The sequence below is a fragment of the Condylura cristata genome, unplaced genomic scaffold (genome assembly GCF_000260355.1).
Source record: "Condylura cristata isolate star-nosed mole 26May11 unplaced genomic scaffold, ConCri1.0 scaffold00023, whole genome shotgun sequence".
NCBI classification, from domain to species: domain Eukaryota; kingdom Metazoa; phylum Chordata; class Mammalia; order Eulipotyphla; family Talpidae; genus Condylura; species Condylura cristata.
Window position 1 is genome coordinate 32,333,093 of NW_004567124.1, and position 17,461 is coordinate 32,350,553.

General features: G+C 39.9%; 1 protein-coding gene across 1 annotated transcript in view; it reads left to right on the forward strand.

Moving 5' to 3' along the window:
- The window catches only part of RYR3 (ryanodine receptor 3), a 358,818-nt gene that overhangs the window by 294,748 nt on the left and 46,609 nt on the right, over window positions 1-17,461 (forward strand). The window contains exons 68-73 of the mRNA XM_004687571.2: window positions 7,312-7,399; window positions 7,489-7,581; window positions 11,915-11,929; window positions 14,574-14,744; window positions 15,293-15,352; window positions 16,498-16,629. Of these exons, the coding sequence (XP_004687628.1) occupies window positions 7,312-7,399; window positions 7,489-7,581; window positions 11,915-11,929; window positions 14,574-14,744; window positions 15,293-15,352; window positions 16,498-16,629 (559 nt within the window). The remainder of the gene's footprint in view (window positions 1-7,311; window positions 7,400-7,488; window positions 7,582-11,914; window positions 11,930-14,573; window positions 14,745-15,292; window positions 15,353-16,497; window positions 16,630-17,461) is intronic.

Genomic DNA, 17,461 nt, shown 5'->3' on the forward strand with positions numbered 1-17,461 from the left:
ATCTTTCTATTTCTTTGTGATATCTTTTCTTTAACAATGTCTTATAGTTTTTACTACATATGTGTCTCACCTTGTTTGTCGAGTTTATTCCTAGATATTTAATTCTTTTTGATGTAATAATAAATGGAATTATTTTCTTTGATTTATTTCTCTTTTAGCTTGCTGTTTGCATATAGGAACTCAGAACTGACTTTTATGTATTGATTTTGAAGCATGCCACTGTACCAACTTATTGTTTCTAATTCTTTTTATGTGGTTGTTAGAGTTTTATGTGTATTATGTTATCTATAAATAGTTATAGTTTTACTCCTTTCCAAATTCGAATTACTTTTATATCTTTGTTTTGCCTAGTCGTTCTGAATAGGATGGCCAATACTATGTTGAATAGTAGTGGTGAAAGTGGATATCCTTTTCTTATACCTGATCTTAAAGGAAAAGTTTTCAGTTTTAACTAATATGAAAAATTAAGTATCTAATGATGCATGAATAGATTAAGAAGATATATATGTGTACATATGTATACACACATACAGTGTCCATATAGACACAATGCAATACTACTCAGTTTTTAAAAAGATGAAATCTTGCCATTTGCAACAACACAGATGGAACTGGAGGGGATTAGGCTAAACAAAGTAAGTCAACAGGAAAAAAATACCAGATTATTTCCTTCATATTTGGAATACTGGAACAGACAAAATGAAACCAAACTCTAGAAATCTGTAGTATGGAGGGTGTTCCAATGGACTATGGCAGGGAATTATGAGTACCTTGATGTTGGGTGTGGTTGGATAATACAATCTGAAAAGCTGTAAACTTGTACTTCTAAATCACATATAGTGCTGTGAAGGAACAATATTACCTCAGTTTTACAAAAACAAAAAAATTATGGTGGCTGGGACAATGAAAGCTGACAGGAAATGTCACATCTGTGTATATTTTGAAGGGACAGCTCTTGGGACTTCCAGACTGAGAACAAGAAAAAAGGGGAGAATCCAAGATGATTCTGGGCAGGTAGAAGGGTGAATTTTTGAACAGTTGAATTGTGTAAGGTTGTGGGTACCAAAGTGTTTTAGGAGATGAGTAGATGGTCAATTTTGAACATATTAAATATAATATAAGTTGCTCATTCAATACAAAAAGGGAAAATTTCAGTATAAAAGTTGAGTTTGAATTTGAGTTCAAATTTCAGAAAGATTAGTGTAGACATGAGTATTTGGGAGTCATTTACAAAGTGGCAACACATTTTATGAACCATAAGAATGAGTAAGATAGATAAAAGATCAAGGGAGTGAGAGGAGTTCCAAAGAATAATGCCTTATACTTTCCAAAATTTAGAGATTGGGCAAAAGAGAAAGAACCAGCATATGAGACAGGCCTACTGGGTATAACAAGACAAAAGGAACCCAAATGACTATGTGTCCTGGGTACCAGTTTCACCTTTTCAGAAGAAAAGATGATAAATGAAGGGCATCAGTGACCTTGAGATTATTTTCAGTAGGGCAGTTTGAAAATGAAAGCTTCTTTGAAGTAGGTTGGAAGAGAACAGGAGAAAAGGACTTGGAGAAAACAAAATGGACAATTTATCCAAGGAATTTTACATAAAGGGGAATAGAAAATTGGACTGCTAGCTGGAAACAGAAGTATGAGAGGTTTTTCAGATGGAAGACTTCTCAGCTCACTTCTTTGTTAATAGGAAAGAGAGGAAGAAACTGACCATGTAAGCATGAGAGAGAATTTTTAAAGCAATGTTTTTGAGCCACGTTGGTGTTAAGGGTCAACTTTAGATTGTTCATTAACATCAAAAAGAAGAAGGGCAGCAAGCTTGGTGGCCCAGGCTGATAGACATGTATATAGATATGTCTGAGTGTATGTATATGCACATTTAGATGTAACTACATCCATCAGTGTCTATGGATGGAGGGCTATAGATGTCCTTTTCCTAGTGTCTCCATTTTCTTAGTGAAGTAGGAAACAGGTCATCAGCTGAGACTCAGGAGGGGGAGAGGGTACTTGAAATTTTGAGAAGTAATGAGACACTATGAGGTAGAATAGAAGAGCAGGTGGAGCAAGGAAATACAATTTGGTTGCCAGGCAGCATTGAAGGCTCCACTTGAATCTTTGGTCATGAATTTAAGGTGAGACCCATCAGCAGGTTGTCTTTTTCTCCAACTAGTTCAATTGATAGGGACTTTCCTAGGGTAGGAAGTGAGTTGGATTTAACCAGGAGAGGGGTTTTACAAAGTGAGTATGTCAGAGAAAATGAGGTAGAGAGTTAAGGGTGTGTTTAAGAAGATTATCATAAAAATGGGGCACAGAATTTAAGCTGGCGCCCTCCCTGATGGCATAGTGGGTTAAAGTACTGTGCTTTGAAGCAATCTGCAGCCACTACAGCACCAGTTCAATCCTGGCCAGGGAGATGACACACATAGTGCAAAAGACCACTCCTGACTCACCCATTGCTCCCCTCAGCAGTGTATTTCAGTGAATCTTCCTGTTCTGCTCCCCACTATGTCTCTGGTGGATCCTCTCACCCTTCCCCTGCACCTCTGGCCAATACCCCAGTTCTTGTATGTATAAATAAATAACTTTTTTTTAAAGATTTATTTATTTATTCGCACAGAACTGGGGTACAGGTCAGAGATGCAGAGGGTGAGAGGATTCACCAGAGACAGAGTGGGGTACAGAACAGGCAGATCAATGAAGTAAACTGCTGAGGGGAGCAGCGGGCAGGTCAGGAGAGGTCGCCTCGCCATGTGGATCACCTTCGGGGCAGGCGAGAATCAAACTCATGCAGAAGTGATTTAAGCTTCTTTGTGCTGTGCTTTAACCCGCTGCACCACCAGGGAGGGCCCTAAATAAATAACTTTTAAAAATTAAAGAACAATTTAAGCTGGATAGCAAGGGAAGTGAGGACATAGGTTTGTGCCCACAAATAAAGGAAAAAAGAATTATTGGTCCAGGTGGTGGAGGACGGAGGGATGTCACATTAAGGAGATACTTCATTATAATACATCCTTTTTAAATTGAAAGATCTCAAATTTGGGAAAGTTTACTTTAAATATTCCATTGTAAATATTGAAGGGATGGGAGAACATTAGTAATTTTTTGGCTAGTGTGTTATTTTTTCACAGGAAGAAATACATCTGTTTTGCCTATTTTAGCATTTATTTTATAGGCTGAATTATGCTTCATATTTCAAATCATTTACTTAAGATTACTTATGTTTAGCATTTTAAAATAAAGACCTTAGACAAACCAAACACAGATGTGTATTTATAGTGTGGGCAGGGGTGTATTTATAATACTATACTTACCTATGGAAAACTACTTACCTTCTTAAAGAAGCCCTGCTTTAAAGGTTATAGCTTTTGTCATTCTGATAATATACTTTTGTTAACTGTTAAGAGAAGGCATTTGTAAGAGCTTGGAGTAAAAACAAATGAAAGTAGAGTAAGTTTGCTCCTGGAATAGCTCTTTAATTGCATTGCATTACTGATGACCAAGACTCAAGACAGAGTGTGTTCCACTTGCACAATGTTTGACAGTTGCTAAAAATGGCAATATCAGAGAGCTTTGAAATCATCATTAATTCATTCATCCCCACTTTTCTGCCTGTTCTTTCCTGAACACCAGGAGCATGATGGTCATCTGAGCCTTCTCAGAAAGCCTTTTTCCTTGTATGTGTGCATCTACCTACTTTAGGTCTTTTCTTCAATCAAATGAACTAGCTGACTTGTAATTATGGAATTGTAGAGTTGGCAGGTATATTAGTGGTCACCTCATCTTACCTCTAATTGGATCGCTAAATATCCCCTTTCTTTTCTCAGCATTACATTTCCCCCCCTTCGATTATCCACCACAATTACACACAATGGGTACAGCTTTTCCTTGAGTACACTCCCGTATGAGTTTCAGTTTGAACCATTTTGAGCTTAAATCTGTAACTCCTTCCCATGGACTCTGATGTTGCCAGTTATAGCCATGCAATTGATTGTCTTTCTTGTGGCAGCTGTTAAATATTGAAAAGTGCCATCTTGTCCTCATCTTTTTGACCTCGTCTGATTAAACCTTTGTACTTACTTTAACCCTGTTGTGGCAGTGTTTCAAGTTTATTCACCATCTGAAACACAGTTCTGAGGAAAAACCTTAGGTGGTCAGCCTGAAGCTGACCAGAAATGAGGAGGAGCTCCAGAGTCAGGCTACTAGAACAGGGCAGACCCGCTCCCCATCTGCTCATGCAAGAGGTATAAATCCACATAGGTTCAATAAATTTCCCTGCATGAGGCAACGACTGCTCCTTTCTGATCATCAGAAATACTCAACACTTAGAAGTAAACAAGTAGGTGAGGTCATGATAGGATCTTCTCTTCTCCCCAGTTACCAACTTCAACTGACTAGAGAGAGATACAGAAAATTTGTGTGTCTGGGGGAAAACATTTAGTGAAGTATTCCTCAGTTACACCAACCAGAAGGAATGACCTCAGCAGAAGTCAAGCTTTGCCTCTTAGAAGTGTAATGAAAACTGAATTCATTGAGCTGAAACTTCCCTCCCATATGAAGGGAAAGGGACCCAAATGCCTACCTGTCTCTTGAGAGGAAATACTTACAAAAATGTTTGCAGTCTCCCATTACTCACACCCTCTGTGACTACATTTTTTTTTTTGGGAAGATAGGCTGTGACCCATCACCCCTCCCCACAGCATGACGCAAGCCTGCAAAGCTCATTAAATCAAAATACTAAGTCATGAACATCTTGCAGTTCTGATAAAACTTGACACTTGTACCTGAAAAAGCACTATTGAAAAATCAATATGAAAGAAATGAAGAAGCATTGCCAATCTCAAGCCTCAAGTTTGGGTTACATTTGGCAGTCATTCATGGATCCCTGACTACGAGGGCTCAAACAATTTTAAGTTGACCCTCACACATAAAAGAAGTCCAAAGCTATTGATCACAAAAATATATGGAGAACTGATGAAACTCAACAAAAATAAAGTAAACAACCCCATCAAAAAATGGGCAGTAGAGCTAAAAAACACTTCTCCAAAGAGGAAATGCAGATGGCCAACAGGCATATGAAAAAATGTTCAACATCACTCGTAAGAAGGGAGATGCAAATTAAAACCACAATGAGATACCACCTCATCCCAGTGAGAATGGCACATCTCCAAACAACTAGCAACAACAAATGTTAGTGAGGATGTGGAGAAAAAGGAACTCTCCTGCATTGCTGGTGGGAATGCAAACTAGTACAAACACTATGGAAAACTGTTTGGAGTTTCCTCAAACTGCTGGAGCTTCCCTACGACCCAGCAATCTCACTCCTAGGTAACTACCCAAAAGACACAAAAACACTGATTGAAAAAGATACTTGTACCCCCATGTTTATTGCTGCTTTATTTACAATTGGAAAAACATGGAAGCAGCCCAAATGCCCAAACATAGATGACTGGATAAAAAAGATGTGGTACATATATACAATGGAATATTACTCAGCAACCAAAAAAGAGAAACACATGTCTTTTGCAGCAACTTGGATGGAGCTGGAAAAGATCATGCTTAGTGAGATAAGTCAGAAAGAGAAAGAAAAATACCGGATGGTTTCACTCATAGCAGGAGTATAATGGACCAGGCGAGAAAATAACAAAAATAATGAACAACCATATACCAGAGACATTCTGAGTGGGGAATGGGATCAAAACCGGGGGGGGGGAGGGAGGGAAATGCACGGGACTATGGTGGTGGCACAGGGGTGATATGGTGATGGGAAACCCGCGGGGATTACAATCGAGATGGAAAAAAAAAATGTGCAAAATGATGTAAAAATAAACTTTGTAATAAAAAAAAAAAGTCCAAAGCTATCCCGTCCAGGATATGCTCCTGTTAAGAGACTTTCCCCTTTCCCTCCTCTGTCTTCCTGCCCTTCACAGTGACTTCCATCTTCGAAGTTACTTTATGGAGTCATATGTAATTAGAGTTGAAGTCATCATATTTTCATCTCAGAGAGGAAACAGGAAGCAACATGGGCAGAGCAAAAGGGCACCTTCAGCTACCTGATCCCTTTTTAGAGAATTACTCCAGCAAGCCTCTCCACCAATTTCCTCTTCTGTTTCATTGATCAGAACTTGACTGTTCCTCCATGGGGCTGGGTAATGTGATCATTAGCAGGACATAGTGCCATCCTGAAAAAGGGTTTTGTTCCTAAGGAAGCAGAGGACGAGTATTTGTAGATGAGTTGTAGTGTCTGCCATATAAAGATGGAGCTAGTTTATGTGGAAACAAGGAGAGAAGAATAAAACTGAGGCTAGACTTCAAGGCAGTAAGAAATTCAGGAGATGAGAAGGGACCCACAAATAGTCTTGGCCTCATTAATCTTGGCCTTCTTTCTCAGCCTGGTGCTCCCCACAAAAAGCTAGGAGGTACTGGCTACTTAGGGAAACTCAGTCCAATTACCCTCTATCTACCAAAGGGACACTGACCTTTTCACAACTTTGGGAAAATCACTTTTTTCTTTAACTTAAGACAATAGACAGTTTAATTTCCACAGCATCATTCTATGGAGATACTTGAAATCTAACTTATACAAACTTTCCAATATATACTTTCAAATGTGTAAGGTACTTAGGAGCCAGAAAACTTTATAGAAAGATTGAACTCTATTTATCCTTCTTGCTGCAACTGTGAAATCTCTTAACTTAGCCTGGTTTTAAAAAATAATAAAATAATAATAATAAGCGAAATCTACTTATAGGAAATTTCCAGACCATTTCAGAGGCATAGATGTTTGAAGTTTGCCCCAAATCTTCAAATAACCATGGAAAACCTAATTGTTTTATGAATTTCCTTAATAAAGCTGGCTTTAAAGGAAAAGACATGAGTCCTACGCAGTTTAGAGTGCTCAAAATTTCTACACTCTTGATAATGACAAATGTCAATGATGAAATTAGATATTTTAGTGGCCAAGACTTTGCTAGCCTTGCTAGCACTGTATTTTAAAGAAGAAAAAGGCTACCTCTAACAATCTGAAGAGTTGATTTCGATATTTGTTTGCTAAAGCAATCCTTGAATACTTTGATGAAATGGAAAATGTTTAGTCTAGGTCTTTCAGAAATATCCACAGTGATTACATGCCTGTATTTAAGCATATAACAAAGTACTTTATTTTTAGTTTCTCTGAAAATTGTTTTAAATTTAAGTGCAGTTTAATGTGGAAAAATGTGTGTGTCTGATATTGGTATAAATTTTAGAATATGACTGTTTTAATCATCACTGATTTTCCACATGCATGTTCATTTCCTCTCAACCCAGATCTAGCTGGCTCAAAAGCCCCGATGCTGACTCCGACCAGCTCTTCCGCATGGTGGCAGAGGTCTTCATCCTGTGGTGTAAATCTCATGTAAGGACATAGGCAGGCCTGGATTTGGAGGTACAGACCTTGGAAAACTTTCTGGTAATATTTGCTTTTCTTATTTTGCCCCAACTTAGAACTTCAAGAGGGAAGAGCAAAATTTTGTGATTCAGAATGAAATTAATAATTTGGCATTTTTAACTGGAGACAGCAAAAGCAAGATGTCAAAAGTAAGTCCTTAGAAATCAACTCCAACGATTTCTATCTTGCCTAAGCTATGTATCTTGGACATGTGAAGGGATTAGCTCTGTATTGCATTTAGGTCAAACCACAAAAACCAACAGTCTCTACTGTTGTTTCTTTGAGAATGAGCCAGAAGGAACTGCTGGTCAAATAAGCATGGTCATTACATTTTATGAATAAACAGCTGTTTGTATGTCAACAAGTTGAAGATTCAAGACTTGCCTAAGGCATTTGAGAGGTCTTCCAAACAAAAGCTGCTCTCTATCATTTTAATGTAGAAATACTTCCTGTGTGGTGAAGACACAAAAATATACATACCTAGCATCACCTTTTGATTAATTATGAAGAAATTACCTTGATTTAAAGATTTCATCATTATTTCTTACAGTAAGCTTGCCTTGCCTTATATATGAAATAATAGCTGTTTTACTTCAGCTATGCTGACCTCTTAATGCCTTCTGTTTATTTTTCCATGTGAGTTGCATCCAGAAATCCAAATATTTGTCCATCTCCCAAAAGGAAATACTTGAAAGAGTGCTCCCAGACAGCAGTCTATAAAAGAGTAACCTATGAGGGAATGTAGCAGGAATGTAGGAGAGGGGACTGTCCTCTCATCTCCTCCCACATCAGCTATACATATTCAGGCTTCAGTATTTTGATTGGAAAGAATCCACAAACACGCCTTCAGGTGTACATAGAGAAGCAAGGCTGACATAAACGTAATGTCTTGCTACCAACTGTTATGACTGTTGCCCCAAGAAGTGTGCCGTGATGATGAGGGTTGACTGTGTCAAGTGTGACATGTAAAGCCTGAGAAGTCCATCTCTTTCATTGCTAGTACAGTGCTGCCTTTGAGGAACGTGAAGGTGGAGTGTGCATGGGGACTCCTCAGAAGTGAAAATCAGTTCTGGAAAGATGATAACCATAGGTTTGTAGCAAAGCCTTTGGGGGATCTTTCCAAATAACTATTGGGGATGGAAAACCTGTGTATGTGGAACAGACAAGGGGCCAGAATAACACCCAGAATAGAACTGTCATCACCCAAAACATCACCAAGGGAGGCTAGCTCTGGTCAGCTGCAATCACTTGGAATGTTCTGCTCTTTCCATCTTTTTGTTATGTTGACACTACCACTTCTTCCAGCATCTAAAAATTGACTTGAGTTTTAAAATTTAGTGTATACTTCCCAGTGAAATTTGCTAAATGTGCGCATATGAAGTAGAGATCAATAGTATATGTTCACTTTCTAGATAAATCTTTACTACAGAGGAACATTAGATGTGGTGGATCCTTTTGTGCTTTAGATAATTTTTATTTGATTATCTAAAGTTTTTTTTTGCAGTCAACATTTGGCAAGCACATATGCTACTCATTCAAATTATGCACGGTAGGATTAATCAGACTTCTACTACCTGAATTGCTATTTTAAACTCCCTCTGAAGGTTTTTATAACCATCACAATCTCTCCTTTGACTCCATTTACCTAGAGAAAGTCAATGAATTCTAGGCCGGTCCCATGCCTTCCATTGGATCAGGACTGACCCAGTTAGCATCTATTGTAATTATCAAGCTATGGAAATGTCTTTGATTCAAGACTTAAATCCATGGAAATGTCTGTGATTCAAGACTTAAATCCCAGAGGAGCAGAAATGGCAAAGAGTGGACTTAGCATCCTTGGGTTTTTACTTGGAAAGAAATGAAGTGACAGAGTATGACATTTCAATACTAATCTACTAACAAACTAACCTGAAATTTTGGTATTTCACATTACTGAATGGGGAAAACAGCATGTTTGTTTTGTCAGAGGATGATCTTATTCAAAATCTGTGCCTCTTCCCTGATGGCGGGGTTAGTTGATAGGAACACTTTTATTTCACTTTCATTGACATTATATGCCAATTTTTTCTGAGCAACATAGGATAGGTTCAAAGTTACAATGTAAAAGATATGAAGGCACTACCTAGGTGCTAAATGTTGCCATACTCAACATATTCATATTGTTCCTATTGCCTAGGTTCAGACATAAAGTGTAGTAGTAGTAAATAGGACTAGAGATTGAAAGGAAACTAATTCCTATCTTGTTGCCTATGTATGACCTTGCATCATTCACTTAACTTCTCCAGGCCCCAATTTACCAACCTGTAGAATGAAGTTGCTCATGCTACCTGATTCCTTGCAGTTTCAGACTGCATTTCAAGAAGATAGTATCTCATAAACACCATAGATAATTTCAGACCAAGATGGCAGACCTTTAATAAATAGCAACTTATGGCCATTTCTGATATTGAGAAGCAGAGAGGAGAGTAGTATTCCTTATGACCAGTTGAACCCTAATTGCCTTGGCCTCCCTGAAATCACACATGTTCTCTACTACCTGATCTGAATGGTCACTTGTCACTTGTGCTTGCTTTTATTTCCAATGCCTTGGGGCACTTGGCATCCTTTGCAGAGATACATGGACTGGAATGCTGCATGACCACACCCACTGCACATGCCATGGCAAATGGAAAGGAAGTGGGGAAGGGGGGAATATACAGTGTGCCTCACTGTTCATGTTTGAGATACTGAAACAGTATAATTGCAAATATAGGCCATTTTTCTGGCAGCTAAAACAGATTATTTTGAGAGCTTATTGTATATTTTGTTGATTTAACACCAGTCTGCAAATATGTTAAGCAAAACGTGACTAAGCTGAGTGAGTGTTTTTTTTGTTTTTAAACTTGTTTTGTTTTCTGAAAAATGGCAGCAGCTTCCTCGGAAGGGAATGGTAAGTTAGAATGTGTTTAGCCCAAGAAATCCAGCTCCTTGACCAAGACAATAAACAATGAAAGAGTTGTGATGCAGGAAATTAGAATACCTCATTGTCTAAAGTCACTCTGCCTTGTGGAGAATTATTTCAGCATATTGGAAAAGACAGGGAAGCATTTAGTAGCTACCTTTGAGTTTTCCAAGAGTATTCAGAATTATGCATGTGAGCTTTCTCCTTGCTCCAACCTTTTCCGTTGCTCACTTTCCTCTGTCTCTCTTTCCCTCCACCCTAACAACATTTTTCTTTTTCCTTGGATTTCTTTTTGCTCTTAACACGGTTACAACTATCAGTCTTTCTCTCTGAATTGTACAATGTACTGCTCCTTTACTTCTCCTTAGCTCCACTTCTTTTCCCCCTCCCCCCTCCTCCTTTCTCTCACTGTCTTCCTTCTTTTGCTCTCACTTGCTTTCTCAATCCCAGGCTCACTTTTTCCTCTTCCTCTAACATCTAATATTGTGTTCATTTGTCTCTTCTCTACCACCTCTGTGCATGTGGGTTGGCCTTTGTTCAGGAACCTTGACCTGGGCTCTCAGTACAACACCCCAGGGTAGAAGTGGTGTCCTCCTCAAACTCCCTCATCCCCTAGAAGTATGTTTTGTTCTAAAATCCTTACATAAAGTAAGTTGTTAGAGGATGAATTACTGATGATTAAATGTGTAGAAATAAAATTATTTTGAAGGTATGGAAATTCACAAATTTCTGACTAGAAAACAAAGTTTCAGCCAACTTTACATATTTTTATCCAATAGAATGCATCTCTAGCATTCGGCAAATGCATTAGGCTAATTCATTCCAGGGATATATGATAAAAGAATAAAATTGGAGCCAGTAGCATATAGGAACCTCTGACCGCCAAAGTCACAGGCACAAAAAGAAAAAAAAAATGAATAAAAGTCACAGGCACAAGAAGGGAGATGCGTCACCCTGTAGCTTGTGGGGGTGATCCTGAGCCTCTTAGAATATTCCTAAAGTAAAAAAAAAAAAAAGTGTTTTTTTTTTCTCCTTTAAGTAGAAGCACATACATTGCTCCTCTTTGCTCACTTCTTTTTGTTACCATAGATATTCTAGAAGTGATGATGTGATGGGTAGAAGAAAGAAAGAAAATAAGGTTTTTGATTATCTATAAGATTGTCTACCACTCACCCAAGTGACAGGAGGTGGTAAAGGGGGAAAGACTTCAGCTCTAAGGAGTTTGTGTGTGGGACCATGTCTGAAGACCACTAGGTCTGAAGGTCCACATACTCTGGAAGGCTGGTCTGAGGTGACTTGGCCTCCTCGGTAAATTGCTTGGTTTGCACCTGTCATTATGACCAAATTAACCTCCATCCTAACCTCCTACTTGCTCTTCATGCCATGCTCAAGCGGTTTCCCGAACAGTTGAGTTTCTGTTGTGTTAGCTGAGAGACTGAGGCTACGGTGTGGTAACTAACATGTGGTACCTAATACCTTGGACCCCTGCTTTTACTGACTGACTCTTCTCCTTGTTTCTTTTCTTTTGTCTTTCCACACAGGCCATGCAAGTAAAGGTACAGGTCAAATGCATGACGTGTCTTTTCTGTCCTAGTATTAGAGGTGCCAGGCTCTGGCCCCCCTCTGCACTGTGATCACCATGGGGGTAGTGAATAATGGATTTTCTCACCTGGAGGTCTCCCAAGCCTGCTCCAGGGAAGACAACTGCCTGTCAAAGAGTGAATGTAGGCCCACCCACTCTTGGAATGGGGAAGCCGGGGAAGCCAGCCAAGCCTCACCCTAACCGAGGTCTCCTTGCTATCTCTGCTCCCTTCCCCCCAGCTGCCCACAATGCAGCCAGAACACTGACAGAGAGAGGGGTCTGTCAGTGTTGTGAGGCCCAGGAAACTGGCCACTCTGATGTGGCACTCAGGGTCAGAATGCTAGCTGCTCTCCTGGTGCTAGCCTTTTCACATACAACATGTTCTCCTTGTGCAAGGCTCCATGAAGAGTTTTGCAAGGACTAAAATTCAGAATTTCACATCAATAGATAACCATGAGCTTTTTGCACAAAATAGGCATATGGTCTGATAAACCCTGACACAGTTTTCTAGTCGCCCATATATACATTTCTTTACTTGGAAATATTTCTCTGTATCATGTGCATCCGTTGCCATTGTCCTATACCTGCTGCCCTACAGCGTATGGTGGAGAAAGGGAAAGGTGCGGAACCAGGTCATAAGTAGTTCTTAGTAATAAAAGGGAAATGGAACCATGCCAGAGAGACGTGGATCTGGATGGTGGCCCAGATGCTTACTGGACCTCGGAAAAATCACTTAACTTCCCTGAGCATCAAGTTCTCATACATATAACTGACTTATTTGTATCTCAGAATTATTGGGGAAATTAGAAGTGTTTACGTAGCAGAAACATTGGAGTCACAACATCATATATGCAGCATTTGTGACGAGAACAACATGAAACCAGCCAAATAAAAAGGAAAGCAAGGAATTGTTAAAATTGTATCATCTCCATAGTTAGGTTTTGTATGGGACATGTTGCTATTTGCATTTTACATTTTTACATACACAAGACCACATATTTTGTATGCAGAAAATCCGGTTTTCTCCTTTTAAGGGTAATTTAAACTATAAATTTGCCTTAAATACAACCTTCAGGATTCTATACCTGATGGTGCAACATGGAACGAAACGCTCCAGACTGGTAAATGAGAGCTAGAATTCTGTGCTCTGTGCCTCAACCAGTTTTGCCTTTTCACTGTGTTCTGGAACCCAGACAGCCTTCTCCTCTAAGACATTGCTCCCTGCCCCCCATCACACATTTCCCCACCTTCCCCCGTCCCCACCCCCAGTGTCCTGGGCCTGCTATGTTGGAACACTGGCACACAGTGCCCCAGCAACCAGTAGAGTGTTCTAGTACTGTTTGACAGTCAGGGGCTTTGCTGTGGTTTCTGTGATGCATTTTTCACAAGCCAGGCCAAAGAAATCACATTCATTTTAAGAGTGTCAGTGAATAAGTGTTGCCCACTTTGGGAAGTAATTTTAAAAGATCAGCCCCAAGTCACTGTTAAATCTGACCCTTCTCTTCTCTCAGAAAGCCAACCCCTCCTAAGTTCTGCTCCAGCCCAGGATCCCAGGTTTTACATGCCAGTTTCAGAAGAAGCACCTGGCCTCTCCCTGCTCCTAAGCCTATGTCTGTAGGTCATAACTACAGGAGTGCTGCCTCATTGCTGCAGAAGCTCCATGAGCACCTTGTAGAGCGAAGCTTGGGGGAGCCCCAGGTCACCCCTCACAGGGCCTGGTTTCACTCTCTGCTTCTCCCTACCCAACCTTCCTGTTTGGCTGGGAGGTGTCTGTAAATGAGTACCACGTGGGTAACTTTGCTCTTACAGCACCTTATGTCATGAAAGTCATGTCCTCACAACACCTTATTTCATGAGCCCACCCTCACCCACCATGCTAAGGATTTTCAGTTGCTGCAGCTGCCAAAGCCCAGTGCTTTGGGTTCACCTCTGAAACCTCCTCCTCCTTTGCCAGATGAACTCTTCCTGAAAGCGAGGAGAAGGTAGAAACCAAGGACACAAACTCTCACAGACTTGGGGAGTTCCATTCTGTTGCATGCTCAGCGTTTCTCCCCAGACAGATCCCAAGAAGCCCTCCTTGGGGATTCCCCTTCTTCTGTGAGAATTCACACTGGCTGGAGTTAGAGGCAGAGTGGGATGCCAGTGCTCCAAAATACTAGCTTCAGTCCCAGAATAAAAAAATTCTGTGGTCGATGCTCTTTTACATGTCTGCCGACATCATTTCCCTCCCCCAGCAAAAGGATTCACACTTCTTTTTCAATAGTCATTTTGTCCATTATCAGTCATTCCTTTTGGAAAAATCAAAAACAAAGAATGACCTCAAAAACACCAGTTTATTTGGTCCAGAAGTGAATGAGCAACTGACTGTATGTGTCTGTGTCTGTGGTATGTGCGTGGTTATGTGGTTTTGTGTGCATGTGCACAGCAGAGGCCCAGGGTCAGTGCTGGTCTTTTGTGGCCACCTGACTGTCTTTAACACACTCCTTTTATTGTCCTTTGAAATGTAGTAAGGCCTGACTGTACTGAGAGGGCCACAGAAGGCAGGCTGCCTCTGAGGTGTGACAGTTTCTCTCAGAGAATCACTGAACTGCTCTATTTGTTTCAACCCCATCTCCCAGTCTGGAGGACAGGACCAGGAACGGAAGAAGACAAAGCGGAGGGGAGACTTGTATTCCATTCAGACCTCCCTCATTGTGGCAGCACTCAAGAAGATGCTGCCCATTGGTTTGAATATGTGCACCCCAGGCGATCAGGAGCTGATCTCCCTTGCAAAATCACGGTACAGCTATGTAAGTCACCCATCTGCTCTGAGCATGTAATTTGGGGATGGAGATGACAGGCGCACCTTACAAGGAGGAATAGCCCTCCTTGTAAGGGGTAGTGATGGGGGCAGATGAAAAGAAACGAACGTAACACATTTTAAAGGTGGCTTGAGAGTCAGCAGGTACAGTTTGGGACAAGCCTCTAATTTGTTGTTGCCATAAATATCCCAGAGAAACTGCCCATTGCACTCCAAAGATCAGCCCAGTGCATTGGGTTCACCTCTGAAACCTCCTCCTCCTTTACCAGATGAACTCTTCCTGAAAGGGAGGAGAAGGTAGAAGCCAAGGACACAAACTCTCACAGACTCGGGGAGTTTCCTTCTGTTGCATGTTCAGTGTTTCTCCCGAGACAGACCCCAGGAAGCCCTCCTTGGGGATTCCCCTTTTTCAGTGAGAATTCACACTGGCTGGAGGAAGAGGCAGAGTGGGATGCCAGTGCTTCAAAATATTAGCTTCACCCTACTTTACATGTCCATAGTGATCTCTAGGAATAAACTGAACATCTCTTTCCACAGAGGGACACAGATGAAGAAGTCAAGGAACACCTGCGGAATAATTTGCACTTGCAAGAAAAGGTGATGCTGTTAGCAGACAATGAAAAACCTCACGGGCCTTCTCACTGCCGGGTGTTATCCTGCCTCTCAGCTTACTCATTTTTTTTAATATGTTCTAAAAAACTCTCTGAGTACTTGTGTTTAATTGGCAGGACTAAATTTCTGCCCTTAAATTCTGGTTTTGTTTTGTTTGTTTGCCTTTCCCTCCCCAAGAAAAGAGACAGAATTTTATAAAGACTGAGATTTTTTTACATCTATGAATCTGAACAATTTTTTATTCAAATGCCTTATGTCCTAAGATAGAAGACTAAGCTGACACAAATAGCCTCTACTTTCATCCCAGGTATATAGGAATGATGCACTAAATATGTTACCAAAAAGGAAATTTAAAGAAATGTCCAGTTCCAGAAAAAAACATTAAGTCATAGTAATGAGAAGTTGATATAATTGGGAAAACTGAGTTTTGGGACCAGATACATATTTTAGAGATCAGCATTTTTAATAAACTTAGAGGAAAAAGGGTGTGATACCTAATCACCCATTCTGAGAATAAATCAGAGCAAGAAACTTAGATAAAATTAGCTTGAAATCCATTAATCTCCTGCATAAACAACTTTGAAACCACTTGAAGAGTATCCACACTCTAGAGGTAGTAGTAAGAGAATATCTATATGTGGAAAAAGACTCAAGCCCAGGAAACTCTAAAGAGGATTTCAAAATAAATTAGTTTGTTGAGATACTTAAAGAGGTAACGGTAGTAATAAAATTCATAAAGCAAGGCCTCACATCAGTTTTTTAAAGGAGAAGGATGATAGGATTGGAGAAGACCCTCATAGAGATTACAAACATAACATAGGGAAATAAAAATATGATTTATTGGGTTAAAAAATAAAGGTAGTTATAGCTTAAAAGAGACTATGAATTGGAGGATTGCTTTAAGAAATTAGAATGGCTTTCCAAGAGTACAGCTTGGAAAATAAGACAAAAGAGTTAGGAGATATATGAGTAAGAAAGAGAAGTTCTTATGTGATATACACAATGTCCCAGTAAGGATAACAAAGAAAATGAAAGAGAGGCAAAGAGGAAAGACTTCTGATACTAGGGTAGGTGTACAAGGCTTTTCTAATAAGAGATATAAATGATCTTACATGTGCTTCAATTTTCAGTCTGATGATCCAGCTGTAAAGTGGCAACTAAACCTCTACAAAGATGTTTTGAAGAGTGACGAACCTTCCAATCCAGAAAAGACTGTGGAGCGTGTGCAAAGAATTTCAGCAGCTGTCTTCCACCTGGAGCAGGTAGGGAGCATTTCAGTTCTAAAGAAGTAGGACTGCCCTGGAGAAGATAAAGCTTCTCTCCACACTCAAGTCTTGGTTAAAGTACCCTTATAAAACAGAAAACAAGGTTTCTTTTCACAAAATATTTTCTGTTAGTAAAAGAGAAGGGGCAGCTCTCCTGCCCACCTATGACTATACAAGCACCTCTCTGTTTTCTCCTTCTGCTAATAGACCTACAATAAACCTATCCTTCTAAAATGTTAAAAAAAAAAAAAAAGAGAGAGAGCGAGAGAGAGAGAGAGAAAATAAGGCCTAAAGATCATCCCAGCTTACCCCTAAGTGTCACCTTGTCAATTCTTTCCCCTCAGTGTTTTACAGATTTTTTTGCCACTAACTCTAAAGATCTGTTCAAATCCTTTACCCACTTTTTAAACTACTGTTAAATAGCCAAAGCAGTAGAGAGAAGGAAGAAAACATAAGACCTCTACAAACTGAATTCTTTTTTTGAAAACAATATAATACTTTATAGCATTTTGTGCCTTTTTCCATCTCATCCCTGTGAGCTTCCCATCACCAAATCACCTGTGTGCCATCACCATAGTCCAGTGCATTCCCCTCCCCCACTGTTTTTGATGCCATTCCCCTCTCCACCCCCACAAAATGTCTCTGGTCTATAGCTGTTATTCTTATTATTTTCTCTCCTGGTCCATTATGCTCCTGCTATGAGTGAAACCATCCGGTATTTTTCCTTTTCTTTCTGGCTTATTTCACTAAGCATGATCTTTTCCAGCTCTAATCCATGTTGCTACAAAAGGATTTGTTTGGTTGTTAGTTTTTTGTTGTTGTTGTTGTT